The 23,984-nt window shown below is 42.8% G+C and overlaps 1 protein-coding gene across 1 annotated transcript in view; it reads left to right on the forward strand.

Annotated features, from left to right (window-relative positions):
• The window catches only part of RAB3B (RAB3B, member RAS oncogene family), a 54,873-nt gene that overhangs the window by 21,947 nt on the left and 8,942 nt on the right, over positions 1-23,984 (forward strand). The window contains exon 3 of the mRNA XM_075710093.1: positions 18,612-18,730. Within this exon, the coding sequence (XP_075566208.1) occupies positions 18,612-18,730 (119 nt within the window). The remainder of the gene's footprint in view (positions 1-18,611; positions 18,731-23,984) is intronic.

The raw sequence follows: 23,984 nt of genomic DNA on the forward strand, positions 1-23,984 counted from the left end.
TGCCCACTTCCCAGCCAACTTCAGACAGTCCACTACAGCTGGTTTTGTTAGCAATTGCAGTAGAGAGGCTGAGGACTCAGTGGACTAGAGGGTGGCTCTGCTCTCAGCTAGTCCCTCATGATGCACCAGCACACTGGTGGTGTGTAATCTTACACTTGATATTGATTCTGCAGCTAAATTGTGGGATGAAGAACAAACGCGGATCTGCAAAGAGCCGTCTGCCCAGCGTCTTCCATGAATGCAAAGTAGACAGTCTAGTAGGGAGATGGCAACTGTAGCGCTGATTGGGGTGGTGGTTCCTGCAGCCCCATGGCTGGGAGTGCTTGCTGCTGATCCTCCTGGCCAGGTGCACCTCCAGCAGTGGCTGGAAGAGGTGCTGCTCAGCCAGTCTGAGTTACCTTTCTGCAGTGGCTTCACAATGAAGGCTCCTAAGCATTCCTGTAATACAAATGATGTTGATAAGTAGTTGATATTGTAAGCAGGTGCATTCCAGCTCAGTGTACCTTCAAAATTTGACAGCAGCCAGATGTTTAACTAGGTAGAGTAACTGATGACTCTAAATACCATCATATAAATCTTGCAAATGCTACTGAAGCTGAGACTCCAGATACACCTTGTGAATTGTGATTTCTCAGAGATACTGTTTGATCAGAGAGTAAACTCTTGTCTTTAACCCCTGATTGGACCCAACAGAGACAGCACATATTGTGATGGGTCACTAATGATGAATTTCAGCAAGTCAGTTAATTGATCCTCTGGAGCTACACAAGGCTGGTTGAAAATAGTTATACAAAGATTATTTTTTTCTTTAGTATTTTAATGGAAATTGACCCAATGTTGCTGTTAGATGTAGCTGCAGAAAGAAACTTCCTACAGCAGCACAGTCTTGCTTTGGTATACATTTCAGCCAGCATATGGTATACATTTTAACTGAACACATGGAGAATTAATTTGATTTAAGTTGATTGATTTTGATTACTGACATGAGGATATGCTAATGAGAAACAATCCATCATGTCTGAAAGACTGCTTCAGTTTCTAGCGCAGCTGATACATAATATTTGTATGACATGCGTGAAAAGTACAGTAAAAATGTGTTGGGCTATTTTGAAGTTTTTCTCAGTGGTTATTCCTTGATGAACAGGAGGAGACACATTATTCTGATAGCAGCTTGACAAAACATTCTTTTGTCATTACAAATTAAGACATTGAATATATGTAGCTAGGATAGATATATTTCCTTGCCTCAGGAAATTGGTAATACTGGTAGTTGTAAAAAAAACCAAACAAAAACCCCACCATCAAAACAACGAAAAACCAAACAAAAACCAGAAAACCAAAACAACCCCCCCCCAAACCCAAACAAAAAAACCTGCTAATGTGGCAGTAATACAGAGTTTGGGGGCTTATAGCTTTGCACCCCCATGCTGAGGTGTATGAAAACCCCCAGCTGCTGGATAGTAGAAGCCTTCAGCTGCTACACTTTGTGGTGGAAGAGGGTAACCCAGTGCTGCTTTTCAGCAGAACTTCTGCCTGTGCATTAAGAGGTTGCATTGGCTGGACAAAGTGCCAAAATAACATCTTGTATCTAAAATGTTTCAGAAGAAGGTTGTTCAAATGCAATACTGAACTCCCACTAATGGTGTGTGAGGTCTAGGCCCCCAGCTCAGACCAATGTCTTTTGAAATTGGTCCTTTAGCTTTTAATTTACTGGAGCCTGTTCATTTTTAGATTTTTGTGTACATGTTGCTTAGGGAGAAAAAGCGTAATATTGTAGTGGGGAATTTAAGAGAAAGCAGATTGTTGGATGCAACATCTCAAACCTGGGGCTAAAAACTTTCTAGTGACTATTCAGTTATAGGTAGGAAGCCTTCCTGTTGTATTGCGTGGTTATAAATCGGCCCAGGTATGAAGTGCTGTTCTTTGTAAAGTCACTAAAAGTGACAACTCCTTTCTTGAAGTAACTATTCCTCCTGTGCTCCCAAAAAGTCGCATCAACTTGTCTATGTTGTGATCCTATGAACGCTTAATAAACATGCTCTGCTCTAAGTATACAAGTTAGAACAACCAGCTCGACTGTTCTTACCTGTGTGAATATGGTATTGAAATAAAAATCTTTCCGAGTGGCTGGTGAATTAAGTTGTGTCATAGCAAGTCAGCTGCTCTCCTTATGGGAAACTTGGCTGACGTCTAGGCCCTAAAGTGTTTTCCACCTAGCCAAAAATACCCACTTTGTCAAGGAGGTAAAAACCTTATTTGTATAAGAACATTAAGTGATAATTCACCATATAGTCATGATAGCAACTGATCTGAGTGACTTATGCAAATAATCACTATAGACACAGCTGCTGCAGGAGGAGAAGAAAAAGAGTGGGATGTTTTACAGCTATCTCTGTGTGCTGTTTTTGATACAGCACTTGAGTAATCGCACTGCCTGTGCTACCAAGGTGAGCCATACAAATAACATTTATTTAAGTAGACAAGAGCCTCCTGTATTGAGCCTGAGCTGGAGGAAGGGAGTTCTGCTGCTTTTTCCCCCAAGTCCCTTGGTGGGGTCAAGCTTTGTGCTTGGGCAGGAAACTATCCCCCGTGGAGAAGAAACTCGCAGGTAAGAGAAGCTGGCAAGTAGTCCACAGATGGCAGAGCTGCAATTGCTTTCTCCCAGGGCGGCTCCAAGGCGAGCACGGTGCTTTTTGCACTGTTGGCAGCACAGCTGGCAGTAGTGTCAGTGAGGTTGCTCTGGGGACTCTGGAGTTGGAAAAAAATGGAGTTCTCTTGCCTTTAGGCAATGTTATGTATTGAGAGGAGGAGATGGCACTCCTGTGAAGGAGAAAGTCCCACTGACGTATGAAGTGTTGCTCCATAGCTAAGCATGGTGTTCTCCTTGGGCACAGAAGGATGAAACCTGACTTTTCTGCTTTGGCTCTATGTTTTGCAGGAGTCAGTGATGTGACGTGAGCATGGTTGCTAAGATCAGGAAGAAGTTTGCTGATATTTAATCTGCCTCTGTCAAGCAGCAGTGTGGCATCTTCTCCTGGATGTAGCAGATGACAGGCTTGATATGTTCATGAGACAGTTTGTAGATGATATTTGGAAAGTATAGCTTGTCAGTTAACATCTGTATTCATTCAGGCAATTAAGCAGACGGGCAGTAATGGCAAATGAAGTATACTCTTAATGCGAACCTGTGAAACCTAATGTTTCTCTGTGGCAAAAACAATCTGTATTTCAATATAAATGAATAGCTACCTCCAGGCTGGTGTTTCTTTTCTCTTTCTTTTTTTCTTTTTCTTTTATATATCAGCTCTTCATTCCTTGACACTGAGTTCCTGTTTTACTTTAGGAAGTACACAAAGTAGTCCTGGTCATGGCTTTGTCATACCTGTGTCTATAGATACCTGTCTCTCACAACCCCCAAATTCAGGTCTTCTCTGCAAGGACAGTTTGGGATACAAGTAGGTCTAGGGCACTAGAAGTGGCCAGAAGTAATCAATGGAGGCAGGAAGGCAATTGTATAGTTGGGAGGAAAACACTTGCTAGTAAAAGGTCAGCGAAGAGAGAAGGATCCTTGCAAAGACTCAGCAGGACTCCTAAAAGGTCGTGGTGATGTGCCCTTGTCTCCCTTGCTTTAATACCGTATGACATGATTTCTCTTCTCATTTTCTGAGCTGCCCCTCTAGCGCTGTCCATCTGGAGTGACAGGAGCAAGCTTTGTAACTGGCAGTTTTTTTGTTGCTGTTGAGCAAGTGAATAAATGGAAGATCAGCTGATAATCTCAGCTGAGATCAGACAAACCCAGAAAACTCCAGCTTCTACAGCAACACACCCGAGAACAAAATCTGGTTCAAATGCTTTGTCTGAAGTTACCTTGGAAAACTGTGTCCAGAAATTATTTCACTTTCAAATTGTGGAAACTATAATGAATTATGAATAACAAGTTGGTCACTCCTGTGAACAAAGAAATTCTGAAAAAATCCTGTGCTCATTATTGTAGCTCCCCACAGAAGAGAATGAATGAGTTTGCAGTGGTGAAAGTACAGCTCCGTGTTGCCCTTCAAGTATTCAATTTTGTGTTGAAAACGTGAAGCTGGAAGGAACAATGGTACCATGGTAACTTGTGATCTTTTTAATCTTTCTTACAAGATTGTAAAACTGTTTACCATGGCAATATCAAGTTAATGTAACACATTCTTTCTGAATTTCTTGTTTTCCCTTTTATTATAATGGTGTGTTTGAAAACTCTCTGATGCTATATACTGCTATTGAAGCTTTGCAATACCTTCAGTAAAACAAAGATGCTAATTATGAGCATTTTTGTTACTGTGCCTAGTTGATTTTTTTCCTTCACTTGTTCATTTTCTTTGTTTTAACAATCCCATTAATACCTGATAATTCTGACCTAAGCATAGTCTAATCGAGACACAATGTGAAGCCTGTAATTGAGTTTCTGTTTTCATTAGATAATTTCATTAATTGTATTTCCATCATTTGCTCCTGAAATCTGAGGATGATGTCTGAGAAGTGGTTTTTCAGTAACCACATGGACGTAGAGGTGGTGACAGCTCTGCCTCTCCAGAGTGTACTTATAATTCTCAGTGCAGTCTGTGCACTGATCTGCATTACCATGCTATGAAATTGTTCAATGTTCAGACTATGTCACAAGCTGATAAAATGGAAAAGCTCCAAGAGGATGCTGTTGCATGCTCCAAGCGTATGTCACAAGGCATCAAAGCCTGACCTGAATTTCTTGGATGCAAACAGAGCATGAACAAAACACATCTTCAACTTTGAATGTCTTGAGCATTACCAGATTTCTCCACAACTCTGTGGGTGCTGAGTTTGTCCAAACACCTGGAAGTGACAGAAGAAACTCTACACAAAGATTCAAAAAAACAAACAAGCAAACAAAAAACCCAACAACCAAAAAAAACCCACCAGCAGAAGCAGAGGTCTGTGATTACCAAATAAAATAACTGATAGAAGAGTTTGCCTCCTCCCTTGAAAATTTAAATAGTGAAATGGGCACAAGTCCTAGATCCAGTGAGATCAACACCAGTTCTTTTGCCTTATTGACTATGACAAGGATAATGTCACTTTATTGTCTTTAGTTTCTAATGTTCCTTGGGAACTGCAGAAGCAGAGTGTCATGCAAGCTCAAAGGAGAGACTGCCTGAAGACCTGGTCCCTGCTGATGTCTGGCACAGCTGAAGAAGCCTGTCCCCTGCCCAGGGAAACTGCTTGGTTTGCCTTTGCTGAAACAAGCCTTGTAACATCCTGGGATGATTGTTGTTGCTTAGCTCATCCAAACACAGCTCACCCTTCCAATGTTTTTTAATAAGCCAGTCCTTCCGTCATCTTTTTTGCTGTTCTTTTGGCGCGTTCCAGTTTGTCCCTTTTTTCTCCACCACAACGTGTCATAAGGTGTCTCCTTGCTAGTAGTGCAGTCTCTGCAGCAGATCCCATTCCCTCTGGAGAAGTCCCAGTGTATTTCTAGTATGATCCCTCCCATTTTCTTTCTTGGGCACAGAGATGAACCTCTGTGTTTGCCAGATGCACCTTTAATACCTGCTGTTTTTCTTCTCTCCACGCAAAAATGCAGCCTCTTCCATTTTCGAAGTGGCAGAGCAATGGATGTAGCGCTGAAGCAAGTGTGGGTGAGAGGTTATTCTGGCAGCTCTCATCAATAAGCTGTTTTGAAAGATAGGGCATATGTGAAGGTCATTTATGTTTACATCTCATTTCACAAGATAGACTGCAACTAGTCTGTTCATTAATTAAAAGGAAGTAAATATGTACCAGAATGTTGCCTGTTCTTATCTAAGAGATTTTATATAACATTTGCTTTCTGTTGATATAAGTGTCCTAATGAATGCAGGGCTGATTTGATATGATATCATTAGTGATGTGGAAGGACGCTTTGAGGTTAGAACCGAGTGTATATTCTTTATCATCTAATACTTATTGTCTGACTGTTTGACTCCAGGAAGAGTAAATACCGTGGATGAAACTTTGCAGCCTATTTATTTATGACCCACTTGATAAGGATAACTAGAATCTAGGAAATTTTTAGTCACTAAGCATCAGGAAGGCTGGCACAAAGCACTCTTCAGCTGTGGCAAAGACTCTTTGTTGATGATTAGATCTTAGGATTCCCTTCTCTCGGCTGCAGGTGTTGGCAGGAGATGAGCTCTGATGCTACCACATGGTCTGCCAAAAAGGCCCGGCTAAGGGTGTCTGACATTTATGGGAGCTCTCAGCTCGTGAGAGAAGATGCAGTTGCCCTCGCACATGTGCTTTGTCATTGTGCAGTGAGTGCCGGTAGGACTGGGATGAAGTCTTCTGCTTTCCCTTCAGGCTTCATATGAAGAACTAGCAAAAGGAGACATCTAAGCAAAGAGATCTGAATATTATTGTGGCTTTCATAATTTTTCAACTGAGTCAGAAGATGAAGAGAAAACCTTTGGTCGAGGGAAATTACTTTCACTTTGGTACACTGGATGGAGAAGGAAGACCTAGGTGCCATGTGAGGACAGAAGCTAGGGTTTTGGTTTTTTTTTCCAGTTATTTGTGTTCATTTTATTAATGCTTTAAATGGGGATACATTTTGTTCTCTGGACTCTGTTCTTCTGAGAATGGTGATTCTGGTATGAGTATACCAGTGAAATGGAAACTGTTTCCTGCAAGACCAGAAATCATTCTGTTCTGCAGAAAGGTCAGATACTGTTATTGCCTGAATCTTGGTATAAAGCATTAGGGTAAGGTCCAGACAGCCAACACCAAAGCTTCCCCTGCTGCTCTACAGCCTCCAAAATTGGGTCAAGTTACAATTCTTTGACTTTGGAGTAAGGCTAAATAGCGGCCGGCAGAAAGTGCAGTTCATTTAAATGTAGTTTCATAATGTTTTGAAGGAGTTATGCTGTTGCTGAAGTCATGTCCCCTTAGCGTTAAAATGTCTTTAGCTCATCGGCAGATCTAACTCTGCTCACTTACACCTTATGCTTTGCTCCAAATTTTGCTTTTGCACCCTTTCAGTCAAGGGGGGAGTGATTTGGACTGAGGTGGGACCAAGAACAAGTCCTAAGAGCCTTCTTTTTGTCTCTGTCATAGTAAATAACTTGTATTCCTCAAAACATCAAATTGTTGCACCTTCTCCAGACGAATCACACAGCTACACATGAAAGCAGAGGGGCTCAATCTGCCCAGAGGTTAGTTCTTGCTAAGGAAGCTGGTTTCATTTGATAAATATTTCAGTATGTGGTTTCCCCAAATTCATTCCTAAGCTGGGAAGTGTTTCTAAAAGTGCGATGGTAGTGGAGTATGGACTTGCCCTTTGCTGAACTGAGCCGGTGGTCCAGAGAGTCTGTTGTCAATTTTCTGCTGGCGGACAGTCTGGGTGATTTAGGAAGCAGCATATGCTTATGCATGAACCTGTGCTTGTATTGTGCCTGATACTATGACTGCTTCAATTACAGATTTGTTGATAGACCTTTGCTTGCTTGGGGTGATGCTGTGCAGTTTCCCTATTTTATGAAGCTATATTAATGTGAAATTGATACAATATAATGAAGAATGATGCCCCCATATTTTTGTTGATCTGTAAAGCATCACACGCATTTAGTGTTCTGTACAAATATGATCTCATGCTGTCCCTGTTGCAGATAGGATTTTCATTTGCTTTAAATAAGACAGTCTGGAGTTGTCATTAACAGCTCTTTTTACAGCCTTCTCTCCTTGGGCTGAGGTCTGTGTTTTGAGACACAGATCACATGGAAAATGCTGTACCTTCTTTTCCTTTTATCTAGAAACAGTCTCATGGGAGAGAAGTCAGGACCTCTGCATACACAGGATTCTTCACTGAGGTCACTGGATGCAGGCAGGACCTTACAATTCTTCAGGACTCATTTTATATCAAAGTTCAATTGCCAAATGGCATATCCCCAAATCTGGGCTGAACTGAGTGGTCCTGTTAAGTACAGGCAGTAGGCTGTGCTTGAGAGCCTGACCAAGGTCCCACTGGTGTGAATGGCTGGGGAAAGATGAACCTGGAGGCAAGCAGCAACATAGCTGCTCTCCATCAGAAGAGCAGGTAAGTGCACCATGTGGGACACCAGCAGTCCCTGTAGCACAGTCTTTTCTGCCCCATAGATCTGCCCCCGATAAAAGTAATTCTGTTGCTTTCAGTAGAAGCTTGCTCAAATCCTGTAAAAGTGTAAACAATGCTGCTGTAGCAAACCTCTGTAGCTAACATTTTCCCTGCTAGGATGATAATTCTTTGAACCTTTCCACTTGTGTACATGTGCACATATTAGCCTAGCAGCAAGTTGGGTTTGAAATGGTCTGTTGCTTTTATGCCTCACATTGCTTAATAAATCATTAGAAATATGATAGAGTTCTCCATCAGTGTTGGAGTTCTTGTCAATATTCATTCTTTATATTGGTTGACTTCAACTGTACGAGATTCACACTGGTGTGAGCATCCATTGATGCTCATTTTCCAGCTGATTATACTCAAAGGCAATGTAAGGTGGGCCCAGCAGCACCTGTCCAATGAAATCCTGATCCTCTGAAGTGCTGACATGATATTCTCATTAGTATCAGAATTGTGGACCTGCTGCAAAACATGCTGTGATTGACCCAGCTGTAGTCTGCTTGCTAAATCTGTTTGAAATGTATTCTGGCTTCTTGGGTCTTTTTCAATGAGCCAGGTCTTCAAAAAAATTTTTTTTCTTAGGTTCCCCCCCCCCACCCCCCCCCGCCTTTAGATAGGGCTTCCTTTCCTCTGTTTGCTGGGTTCCTTGGCAAAACCATTTGTCCTTGAAAAAAGGACTAGAGGAACAGATTTTGGCTTGGTTTGCTCCTAAAATGAGCTTAGGTGTGGTATCTTTAATTTAGAAGAAATGCAAAGTGATTCCTGCCAAGAAGAGCTACTAAAAGTCAGTTTTCTAAACAGCTGATGAAAGAAGTAATTGGGACATCTCAAGTAGGTAATGGTGGTAGGGAAAATCTGACTGTAGCCCCATTTGATCTTAGAGCAGGGAGAAGCAGTTCTTGATAGGTAGGGACTGAGTGGGTGAGGATTGGAACTGGGTTAGAAGTTTGTTTGAATCTCAGATAAATTCATCATATGTCCTTCCTTTTTTATGATGTCAACAACACATTTTCTTCAGCTGGGAAATCTGCTGTGGTTTTCCTCTGTCTTTCTAAAAAGGTAAATATGAAGATGTACTTTTCCTCAGTAAGATTTGAGCCACTCGGGCACTTAGTGTGTCCGCTGGCCAAAGGCTAGGAAGCAGTTACATGGCCTAGACAGAGCAGGGAGGTGTCGTGGTGATGAAGTCATTAGTACATAGTAAAAATAACAAAGAGCAAAACATCTCACATGTGTTGTCAAGAAGTATTTGCTCATGACCCTCTTTCCAAATGGAAAGGAGGTGACAGCATCACCACAAAGGTGGGTGAACTTAAAATAGCGTGCAGAAGGACCTCACACCAAGAAACCCATAGGCACTGTGACCACATGACAGCCCCAAAGGGACCTCATAGCTGCTTACTGAACTGCCTCAGGAGTGCAGTAGAGCCATCTGCAGCTGCTACACAATGAAGTTTCTAGTTTAACATCTGGACTGTGTGGTTATAATAGAAAATATTACAGTAAATAGTAGCAGATTATTTTCTTTGTCTTATGCTATTACTGAGCATCATTATGCGTATACTGTTGTGGTTGACAAAGAACTTCAATTCTAAGCCTCTATTTTAAGATGCTTATGACTACTCCAAAATAGCTGTCCTTTAGCTGAAAGTCTTCCTTTCTATTCTCAGCAGAGATGTGGGTTTACTTGGAAAGTTTCAAATTCCATTTGATTGTATTTTTACATTTTTGTGAATTTAAACAAAAACCCCTGCATGTCACCATTGAAGAACAGTACCAGATTTATTTATTGCATTGCTTTTCAAAGTGTGTGCACATTTCTATCAAATATAAACTTATGAGATAGAGGAATCTATGTTATTGCTAATTCCAGCATTTGGAAAATGTATTTCAAACTCTACTGAAATGAGATACATACCTTTTTCTTTTCCTTTTTATTTACCTTCTGATTTATGAGCTTCAGATTGATCTGGGGTTTTGTTGTCTTTAAGCTTTCATTCTACCTTCTTGAGTGCTAGAACCTTAAATGTCATTATAAGTTTGTTTAAGGCTCACCTGAATTCAGCAGTGGGGCTTTTTTCCTAATTTGATAATAAATTGGAAATTGCCTGATAAAATCTTAATTTCAACCAAATCTTGAAAAATTACACATTAAGGTTTTAAATACCTTAAAAGAATATTTCTTTTTAATTGGCATGTGGTTCTTAATACAAATTGTTTGGTTGTTTTCTTTTTGTCTTGCTGCTGCCCTTCAATTTAAAGCATGTGTTCTTGCCTCGTGGTTGTAATTTGATTTGGTATTTTAATCTTAGAAATATCATAAGCACCTTCCCAGAATTTCTGAGCACTTTGTCTTAGAATTGACCCCCTTGACATAATATCTCTAGGGGGTTCTTGTGAATTTAGCCCTAATCCACGACTAGATAAACTGAAATCTTCCCTTGATAAGAACAAGCCCTAGGAGTGATGATCGTAGCAGAGTACTAAGTTTTCTTAGAATTAGGGGTACGAACCTAACCTACTAACCTTTATGCCCCTTCCAGGCATAAAGTCATTGAGCTTCATAAACACTTTTGGACATAAACACTTGCTTTGTAAAGCAGTTAACTGAAGGTTTTGCCAAGAGTGGTGCAGCCACGGTCAGGGCTGGGTACCACTGCAGTGCTGCCGGGGGACCGGAGACGGGCAGCTGGTGCCAGCCTTGCACAGACCTGAGCAGCCCCTCTCGCTGTCTGGCTCTCTTGCTGGTTACCATGACATTTGATCACCTAGAAATAGGCTCCAGGAAGTCTGGGACTTGTTCTGCTGCTCTCGGAGCTAGGATTTGCTCTGTTTTGCTTGTGTGTGTTTGAGGGGGAGGAGGCCGGTAGTGCTATAATGCTAATTCCCTTCACCTGTCCTTGTGCCTTTCCAGATCAAAGAACCAGGCTGCTGAATTTAGGCAGATTTGTACCGCTGATCATTTAACTTCCTCCTCACAGATTTTGCATTTGTTCTTTTGGTAGCTGATTCATAATGTATTGAGATTTTCCTTTCTGCTGTACATCTCGATGGGTTAGCAGACTGCTGTTACGACCCACACAGTGGTAGCTGGACTGTTGCACGTCTATCCACTGCACTGCAGGACCATTTAGGATGTCCGTGCTTGCTCCTTCACAGCAGTGTAGTGCTGCTTCTGAAGTACTCTGGCTGTGATTAATTTATCTGCTTCTCAACAACCCTAGCTAATTAATAATGCTTATAGTGGCTAACATGGCTCAGACATCTGTGTATTGTACAGCTGTTTTTACAGTGGTTGATTAACAGAATTAAAGGATATCTATGGGACAGCTAATAAGAGCTCGCAAAACTGGCAAAATATTCTTATATAACAATGCATTCAGTGCCTAAAATGCTTCTTATTCTAGGATCTCAACCTCTTAACATTTTCTTAAATATCTTTTTATCACAGTAGTGATGGTTTTATCACTTGCCCACAGTGGATGGGCTTTCAGATGCATCATACCTCTTGAACTGAGCTGTTTATTTGCAGCTAGAGAAGTGGAAGCTGGAAGTAGGCATGTGGTGTGGATGCTACATATTTTTATTACTGCCATTTCTTTATTTTTCTATCAAGGTAACTTGATAGAAAGGAGGAATTAAAAAATATCAGACTGATCTTCATATTAATTCTAAGTAATGAAAAATAAGACTTTTCAATTCTATAAGATTTAAGAAATGTGCACAATGATCTTTGTGTGAACGTCTTCAGGTGATTTCTGTTTTGCAGCCACTGTCTTTTAAATACTCTAAGGGAGAAACTCAAACTACAAAAAGATGAGAAGAGCAGATAATGTTCATAAGCAAGCAGCCCTATTTCAGTCCTCCTTACCGTTTAACAGATCAGGAAGGGCACCTGCTGCTAATCTTCACTACAATCTCAAGGCACCTGGGAAAATGGAAATTTTTTTTTTTAACATCTTAGTAGGTCATGAGCAGTACTGTTAATCACAGTACCTTGGCCTGATTCCAGTTTGGAAATTACATTCTGCTGAGCATTTTCAGTGATTCATTTTTTGTCTTATATGGTGTGGATTTGCGAGCAAAGTTAAAGAGCTGGGACTTCCCAACCACTAGAAATGTTTTAATGGTGGATGAAGTCAAACTACACTAACTTTTCCTCCTTGTCCATCAGCTTAGTTTACAGAAGTAAACTTTCAAAAAGAAAAGTTAAGTGCAGTGCCTCACCTGAAGAGACACTCAGCCGCTGAGTTACAGGGCACAACTTCAAAAGTGCGTGTGTGTCGGGGAAGACTTGAGGCCTCTGATGACTGACCAGATACTGGTGAGCTCTTGTAGGCAGTGCATGTATTAAAAGTCTCTTCTCATAAAATTTCTGTCTCCCTGGTGGGAGCAGTTAGGATGGGAATGTTAGAGAAAACAGGGTGGTAGGAGCTTCTGTACACAGGGTAAGCAAAATAGGATGGGAAAAGTGAAGCTTCTTGCAACTGGTGGTGCTGAAATTATCCAAGGCTTTTGGTTTTACTACCTCTAAAGAGTTGAAGATAGCCATAGTGGGGAAAAGATTAAAAAACACTTTGCAAGGATAGAGCTTTTTATCAAAAAAGACAGGGGGTTTGTGGTTTGGTTTTTGGTTGTTTTTTTTTTTTTTTTTACAACAGAAATGTTTTTTGGCATGTTGCTAATACTGCTCAAATGAAACTGGCTCTCAAGGTATCTACATGTGTCTGAGTAGGTTCCAGTGACTCTTGGGCAATGGGAGCACTCAATAACAAGAGAGGGAAACATGCTTAATATGATCTGTTGAACTGGAGCATTTTAATCACAGCTGAGCTCTGAAGGAACCAGGTGTTATTTTGCTCCTGGCAGCAATTGAAACTTCATAGGCTTTTCATGACATCACGTCTTTTCCATGTCTTATCCAGTGACTCATCTTGCTTGCCTGTTTGTTCCTATTTCTAGCTGCCAGCAGGAACAGTAAGCTCAATGTTAGCATTCTCTTATTAATGGCACATACTAGTCTGCCCAAGGTCAGTCTCTTCACTCACCCTTGCAGTTCTTGGTGGGTTGTTTTTCTTCCCCCTTCCTCTTTTTCAAGGTGACAGTTGTTTAGCTGATTCTTGGTGGCTTCCACTCACAAGTCTACTTTTGCAAAGGAAATGTGTGTGTTAATGTAACATCCAAGGAGCTCTGATCGCAGGGCACAACAGCCCTTCTGCACTAAGCACTGGGCAAACACGTGGCTAAGGAATTCTCAGCCCGAGAGAGCGTGCAGTCTGAAATGCACATCCTGACATGAGAGTAGTAGGATGGGAGCATACCAGCCATCTCGCAGCAGACATCAATAATACTGACCAAAACAACTAGAACTGCTGGAGGTCATGAGAAATTTAGCACTTCACGTTGCAACAGTCCAGAAAGGTACAGAAATGCTGCTTTGTCCAGCGAGGAAGACAGAACAGGGTGGCAGCAGAGAAGGCTGCATAAACAGTTTGAGAGATCTGCCTGGAGGTGGGAGGAGAGTGGGGTGGGACAGCGGTTATGGATGGCAGAATGGCACTCTCACTGCTCACAACAGAGACTTCAGCAGAGCTCCATGTGAGCGCAAAGGTTTCCTCATCCATGTAGAAGGGAAAGTAAACACGTCTTGGATGTAAAGGGGTCAAGTATTACTGGGCCCCAGATTGGCTGCCTTCAGGACATGCCTTTATTTCTTGCTTATTCAGGTTATCTGTTGTGTAGAGAACAGGAGCTGAGGTGGCCAGTCTTGCTGAGAACTGAGCTGTGTTTGCAGAGAGTCAAATGTTTCCTGACACTTTGGTGTCTAACAACTTGCTGCCCCTATAACCACGGGGCTGTGAAGTCGATTAGTCAGCCTCGGAGACAGGATAAACTCTGAACGAGGTACAAAAAACTATAGTAGGTGTCACGATGTGACGGCTGAACAGCAAGGAGGGAAAGAGGTCTCTCCTTCACCACAGCTGATGAAGCCCCAAAACTGTGGTTGGTGCTGGTTATTTGGGTTGATGTAGCCTCTGCTCTGACTCTGAGCAGCCTAAGCAAGGACGATGTGAAGTACATGCATTTTGGTGACTCTTATTCTTACATATTCTTCTTCTTTAAAAAAAAAAAAAAATCAAACCATAATCCTTTTAAAAAGATCGAAAGGTTTATTTCTTTAGAGGCTGTTCGTCACATACACTGCTGGAACAGTCATGATGCTGAGGGGATTAAATCTGGTACAGATGAGAAGTTTCAGTGACATTTTATTTGGAACAAAGAACTTGTGGCTGGAAATCTTCACTAGAAGAACGACGGTTCAGAATCAGGGATTCTGAATTTTCAGACCTGTAGTAAAGAGCATCTGTCGTGATTTAAAAACTCGAATATGTTTCCTGTGTAAGTACCTCACTGTTTCTGTTGAGACAGCCAAGTAAATTTAAGAAAAGCTGGTTGTGCTTCTATCATGAATGTTTAGGTGATGGATCTTGTGAGTAGAGGGCACGTGCACATAATGCAAATGCATTTAGGTCTTTTTCTCCTGTGATAAACACTGAATGTGGATGGCTCATTAATACGAAACCTTCAAATTTTTGTTTCAAGCTACCAACTAATGGTCTTGTGGGGGTTTTTAATTGTTTGTATCAAGGACAGGCACATATGTAAGCTACAAAAGAACAGAGTTGTTAGCACATTAGTGTAAATATACCTCACAGATACCCTTCCGTGCTTGGTTACAACCAAGCTTTCTGATTCCTCATCAGGGACAGCCAAACAGGCTTCTGGATGCTGAAGGCTCAGGCTATTCTTCCTAGGCATTTGCTAGACTTAATTAGAGCTATACCAGGATTCTGCTGATCCCCGCCTGTGCCTCATCTACTTGTCTTCTAATGAGTTTGTGGTCTACCTGGAAATCTTGCAAACAACTTGGAGGGAGTCGGGGGGAAGCAATCTGCATCAGTTATTTTTTCCTTCATTAGATAAACATCTTGCACATAAAAACCTGAAATGCCTAATTACCTAAGGGTTTGTGGCATTTTAAACTGATGTAAGGGCAGCTACTGTAAGTGCTGAAGAAACTGAGCTCAGATTTTGCAGTTTGTTTTATTTATGTTGAAGTATGGGGGGGTGAGGGGTGCTTGCTGAAGCTAGCATAAAACATGGTGTGAGTCAAGAAAATTAAGTCAGTTTATAGCTGTCTAAGAAGCTAACATAACCTGAGGAAAAAATTCACTTCAGGGTGATATTACAAAGATTCAAATGGATTTGGAGAAATGCAACTAAAAACCTTTAAGGAGAGATGACATGCTCTGTACCTGTACAGTAAAACAGAGCGAGGAACCCATCAGTGACTCACATAGAGATGAAGTGCATCTCTGCATTGTACCACATGGCTAGCAGGGCAAGGCTATGGATAAACTTTGTGTACCACACAATACAAGATACCTTACCCCACGCACACCCTCTGATAACCCGAGAAGGCAGGCACCTAAGTATATACTAATGAATATGCAGATTACCTTCCTAATGAGGTAAGTGCAGTGTCCACCAGAGAACAGGTTATGACTGAGCAAATGCATGTAGCCCTTTGGGGTTCTATACCTCCTGCAGCCATCTCCTTGTCTCTCGCTAACGTACAAATCGGGGCCCACCCCTGCACACAGGGGTTCGCAGGCAGAATACTGAAATCACCAAACCAGAATTACTATATTTCAGAGCTTTAAGGCAATAGTACAGCTTGCCTTTAACACAGACGAACTCTGTGCGCTGAGTCCAGTTCCTCATTGAGCCGAGGCGCTGAGATGGTACCAGGGCAGGTTTTGGAAGCCACCCTGAGTCCCTTGGGGCTGCTTCCCAGGACAGCCTGGATGTACATCCTCAGACCTAACTCCTTGCTCTGAGCTATTGTCAAATTTAATTTATTTCCAAACTGTCCTGCATGTAGCTAGGCAATGTGTCTTGCAGTTGCTTACTGCCTGCTAACAGCCTCGTGCCCTAAGCAAAAATGAGTGCTAGTTAAACACAGAGCAGAAAATAGATGATGAGATTTGGGGGGTAGAAGAACTTGGGAATGCAGGTGTAAAACAATAATGCTGTGAGCATGAGAACTTTCAGCCTGACTTCCTATGGCTTGGTTTCTTTTTGTTGGTTGTAGGACCGGAGATGTTACTAATACTGATTTAGGTCTTTCTCCTAATGAGGCATGAAGAAAGCCTCTCCCCTGTGGATCCTTTGGTGTTGGAAAAGGATAAGCATTGCACTTAAGCTTTTTTACCCAGTTAAGGTATGCTTAAGGTCTCTGTTCTTCACCTCACCAACTGTTTTTGTGACATTTGTAAGAACATACCTTTGAAAGCGTTTCCCTTCAGTCAAATTTGGTCAAAAGTCAGTAGTTATAATGAGATATACATGTGCACATGTGGAGACCGATGATTTAATAAGCCTCATGTCCTTAGGAAATCAGGCTAAAATAAAGCAACTATCATGTCTCTGAATAAACAGAATGATGCTATTGCTGCTGAGACCTTTCCCACTTGAAGAAGTACAGTCAGGATCTAGCTGGCATGGCTGGTTTAGCTGTTCAGCAGCTAAGCGAGGATGCGGTGTCAGTGAATACGAGAGTGCTCCATGACAGATTTATCAATGGCAGGAGAAGAAATGGCCACTCGGGCTGTGAAGTGTAGTCCACCTCATTCTGGTACTTCTTGTCAGCAGGGAACAGGAGGACTCTTTCTGAGTCAGTGTGCAATGCCTCGCCGTGATCAGCCAATGGACTACCCTGTCTTGAAATAAATGCAGAAGTTTCAGGGAAAAATCCTTTCTTTTTCCAGAAGCGTGGTGGAGAAACAGCAAGATTCCTGCTGCATAATCTCTCCACTGGGAAATTTGTGGTGTGTTACAGCTGTGGATAGTCTCACAGTAGTGCAATAGGCAGAGCCTTTTAAGCAAGCTGCAGGGAGCTTATTTACAAGCGCTTTCCTCCTACAGAGAGCCTCTGTCATATTCTGGTGCAGAACAACAGGCGATCATCGATGTTTTCCCCTTTCATAGACTGGCTAGCATGTGTTCTGGGTGGGCCAACACTGTGTCTTGCATGCAGCAAAACCAGAGCTGCATGTATGGGAATGATGGACAGGAGGATTTTAAAGCTGAGTAGTTTCCCACCCACTGCACCTTGTGTGTTTTCTGGGGTTGTGGTGATGTGCTGTGTATGATCAGAAACTGGCTCTATACTCCTGCAAGAGTACTCTACATGGATTTATTTCACTCTTCCAACTAGCTATATGGTTGATAAGTCCTTTAGGGTCTTTTCCTCTAGAGAATAAAACTTTAATCACATTTTAAACCAGTGGCAGTAAATGCTTTCTTAAGAGTGGGTTTTGGAGGACTAAAGGACCATTCATTTCAGAACTGCTAACCCGTAAGAATAACTAGCATTCAACACCTTATGCTGAACATGTGCTTTGAAGGTAAGGCCTTTTGCCTCTCTGCAGCTGTTTCACAGAGTTGCCATTTGCCAGAAGATGGATGAAATGTGTTTGTTCAAATGATAGATTCCTCCTGAATGAGAGATACGTTAAGCACATGACTTCTTTCCTTGGTTCAGAAGGCAGGTCCAGAGGGAATGGATTGGCTGCAGGACTGCTGATTTGATGGTGAAGTATTCCTCAGTTTAAGAGCAGGCACCCAAAATGTGAGAAGTAAATGTTGTTGGCATCCAACAGATGGTAGTTGACAGGTTTTCCAGCTGTCACAAGTCTTTTGAAATTCTTCTGTTGTATATGCCAGAGTTTCACCTTTGTGCTGCGAGACTGAACGTAGAAATGACAACCACAGGTAGCGGTATTCTGCAGCAATCAATAGGTAAAGAGAATTAAGCTGAATCAACAGAAGAGGATTAGTAAATCTTGAATTAGTATGTGCACCTCAGACATCATGAGTGGGATATTCCACATTAAATTAACTTTGTAGAATAATTTTCATTGCATCAAGTCTTTAATTGTTGTCTCTCACCTCAGGCAAGGACCAAGTCACACGCAGCATCTATCTCAAGGACATTTTCCTGACCGTACGCTAAATTGCAACACGTAAACGTCTTTTGCCTGGTACAGTCCTGGACTGTTTTCTATTGCCTCTGCTTTGAAGTGTCAGCTTTCAGTGAACTCTGCTAACATTTCATTATTGAATTGAGGCTGAGGCAGAGAAGTGCAATTAAAGGGTTGACATCTTTGGTATTTTTTTAATAGTACATGTGTCAAAATGCATTTAACAAATCATAGTTGATGCAAAAACCCAATTAATGCTAAAATGTAAGTAGAGTTCACTTCAGTTGGGAGCAAATGAGAAATTTAAAACATAGAATAACAAAAAGTGGTTGCCTTATTTTAGATATAGAACTTAACTGCAACTGCTGTTTCTGAGCATTGAAGTCTTAAAGCCTAAATATTCATTTCTGTGCCAGGATACAGCTGGACAAGAAAGATACAGGACCATCACTACAGCCTACTACCGAGGAGCCATGGGCTTCATCCTCATGTATGATATCACCAGTGAAGACTCCTTCAATGCAGTACAGGATTGGTATGAAATATTGTTGGGTTTGGGTTTGTTTGGTTTTTGGTTGATTCTCTCCTAACAATTGTTTGTTGAGAACACTAGACATCCCACCCTCCACAGTGCTTTGCATGACGGTATTCTTTCCTCTTCATCTAAACTCTGGGATAGATACTTTGGTTTTTAAACTCTCCTTAGAAAAAGTTCTACAGCTTCACTTTAATGAAAAAGTTATAATTCAGATATAGTAGTGTACTATAGCAGTTGCTGCTTTTAAAAGTTCTAATTTATTGCAAAGAAATTAATCCTTTAATGCATTATTTGGGCTTATGAGGTTTCTGGCTATGCTGCTAAACCAATCCAGTTTAACAGTGGTTGGTTGAGTCAAATCTCATTTAGAATCTAATAAGGCTAAATCTTTCCAAACTGCCTTAAAAAGTTTTTTGGGTTTTTTTGTTTGTTTTTGGTTTGGGGTTTGGGGGGTTTTTTTGAACCTGCAAGTGTAGACACATGGAACAGTATTCACCTTGCCTAACTTGAGATAATTAAAAATCTAACCTTACCCTTTTAAAACTTGTGAAGTTTAAATTAGTTGTAGTAAGAGGAGGAAGAGCAAGGTCTAGGACAGAAAGCAAGCATACCCCTTGGAAGGGGCCTGTCTGTTACCACTGACTACAGAAAGCACCTGAACAACTCTGTAAGGCAGTGCTCAGTGTGGAATGGTGGGATGGGGCAGGAGGAGTTACCTATTAAATGGGAAGGGTGGGGACTTAGCCCTAAAACTAGGTATGAAATGGATTCTCAGCTGTTATAAGCTCCTCTGGCTCCACTGAATTCAGTAAAAATGCAGAAACACCAGAAAATTATTTCTGGAGTTTCTGATGATGAAAAGCCAGGAAATATTTTTGGCTTACAACGAAAAAAGAAAGCACCAGGTCGGTCACTTTAAAAACTCCATGGCAGTATCAAAACTGCATTGGTACCCAGGCTTGTCTCCCCCACATTTTGGTGTGCACCTCCCCTTCTCCACCTGGAGGCTGCCCTTGTAGCTCATGCCACCTATCCTTCTTTCTCAGGAAGAAATGTCCCATCTCACCCCACACTATGATCTGATTTTGAAAGCGGAGCTGTGACCCAGACCTTCTTCCTGCTCTCCTGCCTTCCAGAAAAGTACATGTACAGAGCAGAAAGAGTAGAGGTCTTCCCAGAAGAGCTAGAGCACATGTCATTTCTGTGGCCATGGGCAGTTCCTGCAGTTCCCTCAGTGGTAGCTGATGTGAGGTGTTTTCTCAGCAGGGACCCAGCACAGTGTCTGGGGTGAGAACATCTGAGCTGCTGCTGTGAGGTAGTGGCTGCAGGCACAGCACAGGTAAGCAGAAGGCTGGACCCTGTTGCTGGAACTCATGTTCTGACATGGCATCCTCTCAAAGGGACACCAGGCTTCATGTAGGAAATACAAGGCATGGGGAGGCAGGGGAAAGACTGTGTCTATCCTTAGAAGAGGAGCTCGGCGGCTCCCCCTCAAACGTCTTGCAGTCATTTGTACTTGTTACCCTGTTGCTGTATGCTGCAGATAGGTATGGTCAGTGTGCAAGGAAGGGCAATGTAGTGGTTTAATGTAATCTCCCAAGCCCTCATAGTCCAGGAGGAAGCAGTTAATGACCTGCTATGCTACCTGGACGCTCACAGGTCTGTGGGGCTGGATGGGATGCACCTGAGAGTACTGAGGGAGCTGGCGGAGGAGCTCGCCAAGCCACTTTCCATCATCTATCAGCAGTCCTGGTTAACAGGGGAGGTCCCTGATGACTGGAGGCTTGCGAATGTGATGCCCATCTACAAGAACGGCCAGAAGGAGGACCTGGGGAACTACAGGCCTGTCAGCCTGACCTCGGTGCCGGGAAAAATTATGTAGCGTTTCATATTGAGTGAGCTCAACAGGCATGTGCAGGTCAACTATGGGATCGGGCCCAGCCAGCATGGGTTTATGAAAGGCAGGTCCTGCTTGACCAACCTGATCTCCTTTTATGACCTGGCAACCCACCTGGTGGATGAAGGAAAGGCTGTGGATGTCATTTACCTGGACTTTAGCAAAGCCTTTGACACAGTCTCCCATAATATTCTCCTTGGGAAGCTGGCAGCTCATGGCTTGGATAGGCGTACTCTTTGCTGGGTAAAAAACTGGTTGGGTGGCCGAGCCCAGAGAGTAGTGGTAAATGGAGTTAAGTCCAGTTGGCAGCCGCTGGTCATGAGCGGTGTTTCCCAGGCCTCTGTTTTGGGGCCAGTCTTGTTCAATATCTTTATCAATGATCTGGACGAGGGGATTGAGTGCACCCTCAGTAAGTTTGCAGATGACACCAAGTTGGGTGGGAGTGTCGATCTGCTGGAGGGTAGGATGGCCCTGCAGAGGGACCTGGACCAATGGGTCGAGGCCAACTGTATGAGGTTCAACAAGGCCAGGTACCAGGTCCTGCACTTCGGTCACAATAACCCCATGCAACGCTATAGGCTTGAGGAAGAGTGGCTGGAAGGCTGCCTGGCCAAAAAGGACCTGGGGTTGCTGGTTGACAGCTGGCTGAACATGAGCCAGCAGTGTGCCCAGGTGGCCAAGAAGGCCAACAGCATCCTGGCTTGTATCAGGAACAGTGTGGCCAGCAGGAGCACAGAGGTGATTGTGCCCCTGTACTTGGCGCTGGTGAGGCCACACCTGGAATACTGTGTCCAGTTTTGGGCCCCTCAATACAAGAAAGACATTGAGGTGCTGGAGCGTGTTCAGAGAAGGGCAACAAAGCTGGTGAAGGGTCTGGAGCACAGGTCTTATGAGGAGTGGCTGAGGGAACTGGGGTTGTTTAGCCTGGAGAAGAGGAGGCTGAGGGGAGACCTTATCGCTCTCTACAACTACCTGAAAGGAGGTTGTAGTGAGGTGGGTGTTGGTCTCTTCTCCCATGTAGTTAGTGATAGGACGAGAGGAAATGGGCTTAAGCTGCGCCAGGGGAGGTTTAGGTTGGATATTAGGAAAAATTTCTTTACGGAAAGGGTAGTCAAGCATTGGAACAGGCTGCCCAGAGAGGTGGTGGAGTCACCATCCCTGGAAGAGTTCAAAAAAAGTGTAGACGTGGCACTTCGGGACATGGTTTAGTGGGCATGGTGGTGTTGGGTTGATGATTGGACTGATGATCTTAGAGGTCCTTTCCAATCTTAATGATTCCTAGTTTTTACTTTCATTATAAATGATCCAGCCACCAAGCCAGGAGGTGTGGGGTTGCTACTCTACCCTTAATTGGTTTAGTGGTGGACTTGGTAATGTTACATATGCTGGCTATGGCACTGGCTCTTAGCATCCGGCTCAGTCTGGCTTTTTGTTGAACACCTATTCTATATCCCCTAATCTAGGTTGTAACTCAAAAGCCACAACAACGCCATTTGTTGTTTCGAGTAATTTGGCCTTCCTCCAAGGCTGCCCATTATTTGTTCTCACTGTCCACTGAAGCAGTTGGTCATGATCATCACATTCACGTCTAAACATGTAGTCTCCACTTTCACCCCATCTCCAGTATCATGACACCATGCTGCAGGTGAACTGCAGCACTTTCCCTGAGCTGTCCTTCATCAACTAATGACAGAGGAATACATTTTTTCCTTGCTAGAAACACAAACCCAAAGTCTTTGCCAAAGCCAGGTTCCTCCATGTGGCACACCCTCCACCAAGCTCAGATGAAGCTGTTTCTTCAAGTGTCCGCACAGGGATTTTTTTTCCATAGAAGTACAGGCATGTGAGCTAGGGCAATATCTTTTGCTAAACTATAAATATTTTCAGGTTGGTTCCCTGCTGAAACAAGGTGTATATGACCAGTTTGTCTGTCTGTCTGTTGGTTCCTCTCTAATACGTTTTACTTATCAGTCTTGGCCAAAAAATAGCAAATCTTATCTATGGGCTGCCACTATGAGATACTATTTTAAAGTTTGCACAGGTGAAGTTTAACCTGAAGCTTTGTATTGGAAATGGTCTAACATCTGTTCCATCAAAGGCAATGGTGCAAGAGTGCAACAATTAGGAAAGATTGGCTTTGTGTATTTGACTTGAAGTCTCCCTGTACCACAGGGGCTGCATGAATAAATATCTTTGCTAACAGCACCTCATCAGCCAAAGGACAGAGGTGAACTATCACTGTTGGTTTTTACTCTGTATGTCAGGAATCTTTCCAGCCATCAGTTTTAAGCTTATGAGCCCAAATGATCTTGCGGGGCAGATAAAATCAGCCTGTGGTAGCCCATTTCCATCCTTTCTGAAGCTTGTCCACAGGAGAGGAGGTGAGGACTGTAGCAAAGCCAGCATCGCTGTGCCAGCAGAGTCCTCTAGTGGTGATGCAGCTAAGAGGTAGTTTTTTCCCAGTCTGCAAAATAGCTTTCTAGACTTCCGAAGGGACAAGAAATGGAAACAACAGCTTTTGGCTGGTGCTGCTATATCAATCAGCCTATGCCATGTGCTAGTAGAGCAAGTAGGTAGGATTTTTTGTTTGGGTCCACACACACCACCCCCCTACCCCACTCCCCATGCTGGGTGATACAGTTACGTTTCAAAAAAACAATACACTGGATCTGGTCTTCAGTCAGGAACCGTACTCTCCTTGGAAAAGTAAATGTGTCTACTACTTGAGCTCCTTTAGCTCAAAGCCTTTATCTCCATAAGCCTAGTCCCTTCTTCAGGTGAAGTGCAAGACAGCAGAAGCATGCCTAATGATAAAAACAGAGCCCTAGCAGTCCTGCGGTGCTTCTGTTTGGTGCTGGTGAGGGGATGGAGTGGCAGCAATTGAGAAGCTGCACAGGCTGCAAAGTCAGTAGCATGCCCCTGATGCTCAGCTCTGCCTTGTCTTGTCCATCACATATGGATAGGACAGCCTTCCTGCTTTGCATGCTGTACCCAAGAGGGAGGACCTCTATAAAAGTGAGAGGGCTGGACCCAGAATGTTTGAGATGTGAGACGGTCTGATGGGAGGACAAGTGTCTGAACCACCTCTTCTGCGCTAATGAAGCTGTTATCCTCAGTAATGTTGCTCCTAGATTACCAGGAAATAGCAAAGTTGCAAGATGCTTTTTACCTTGCAAGGAAGGTGTGTGGCCCAATATGTGAGTTGCCTCTCTGCTTGCAGAGGTTTAGGTGCGGCCAAAACAAACCACGCTAGTTCTAAAGACCATACTTCAACCCTCACTGAAATTAAATGGGGCATCCACCTAGAATATAGTCAGAAGCTAAGAGCAAAGCTCATCCCAACTCTTCTTACAT

Source organism: Pelecanus crispus, chromosome 5 (assembly GCF_030463565.1).
Source record: "Pelecanus crispus isolate bPelCri1 chromosome 5, bPelCri1.pri, whole genome shotgun sequence".
Taxonomy (NCBI): Eukaryota; Metazoa; Chordata; class Aves; order Pelecaniformes; family Pelecanidae; genus Pelecanus; species Pelecanus crispus.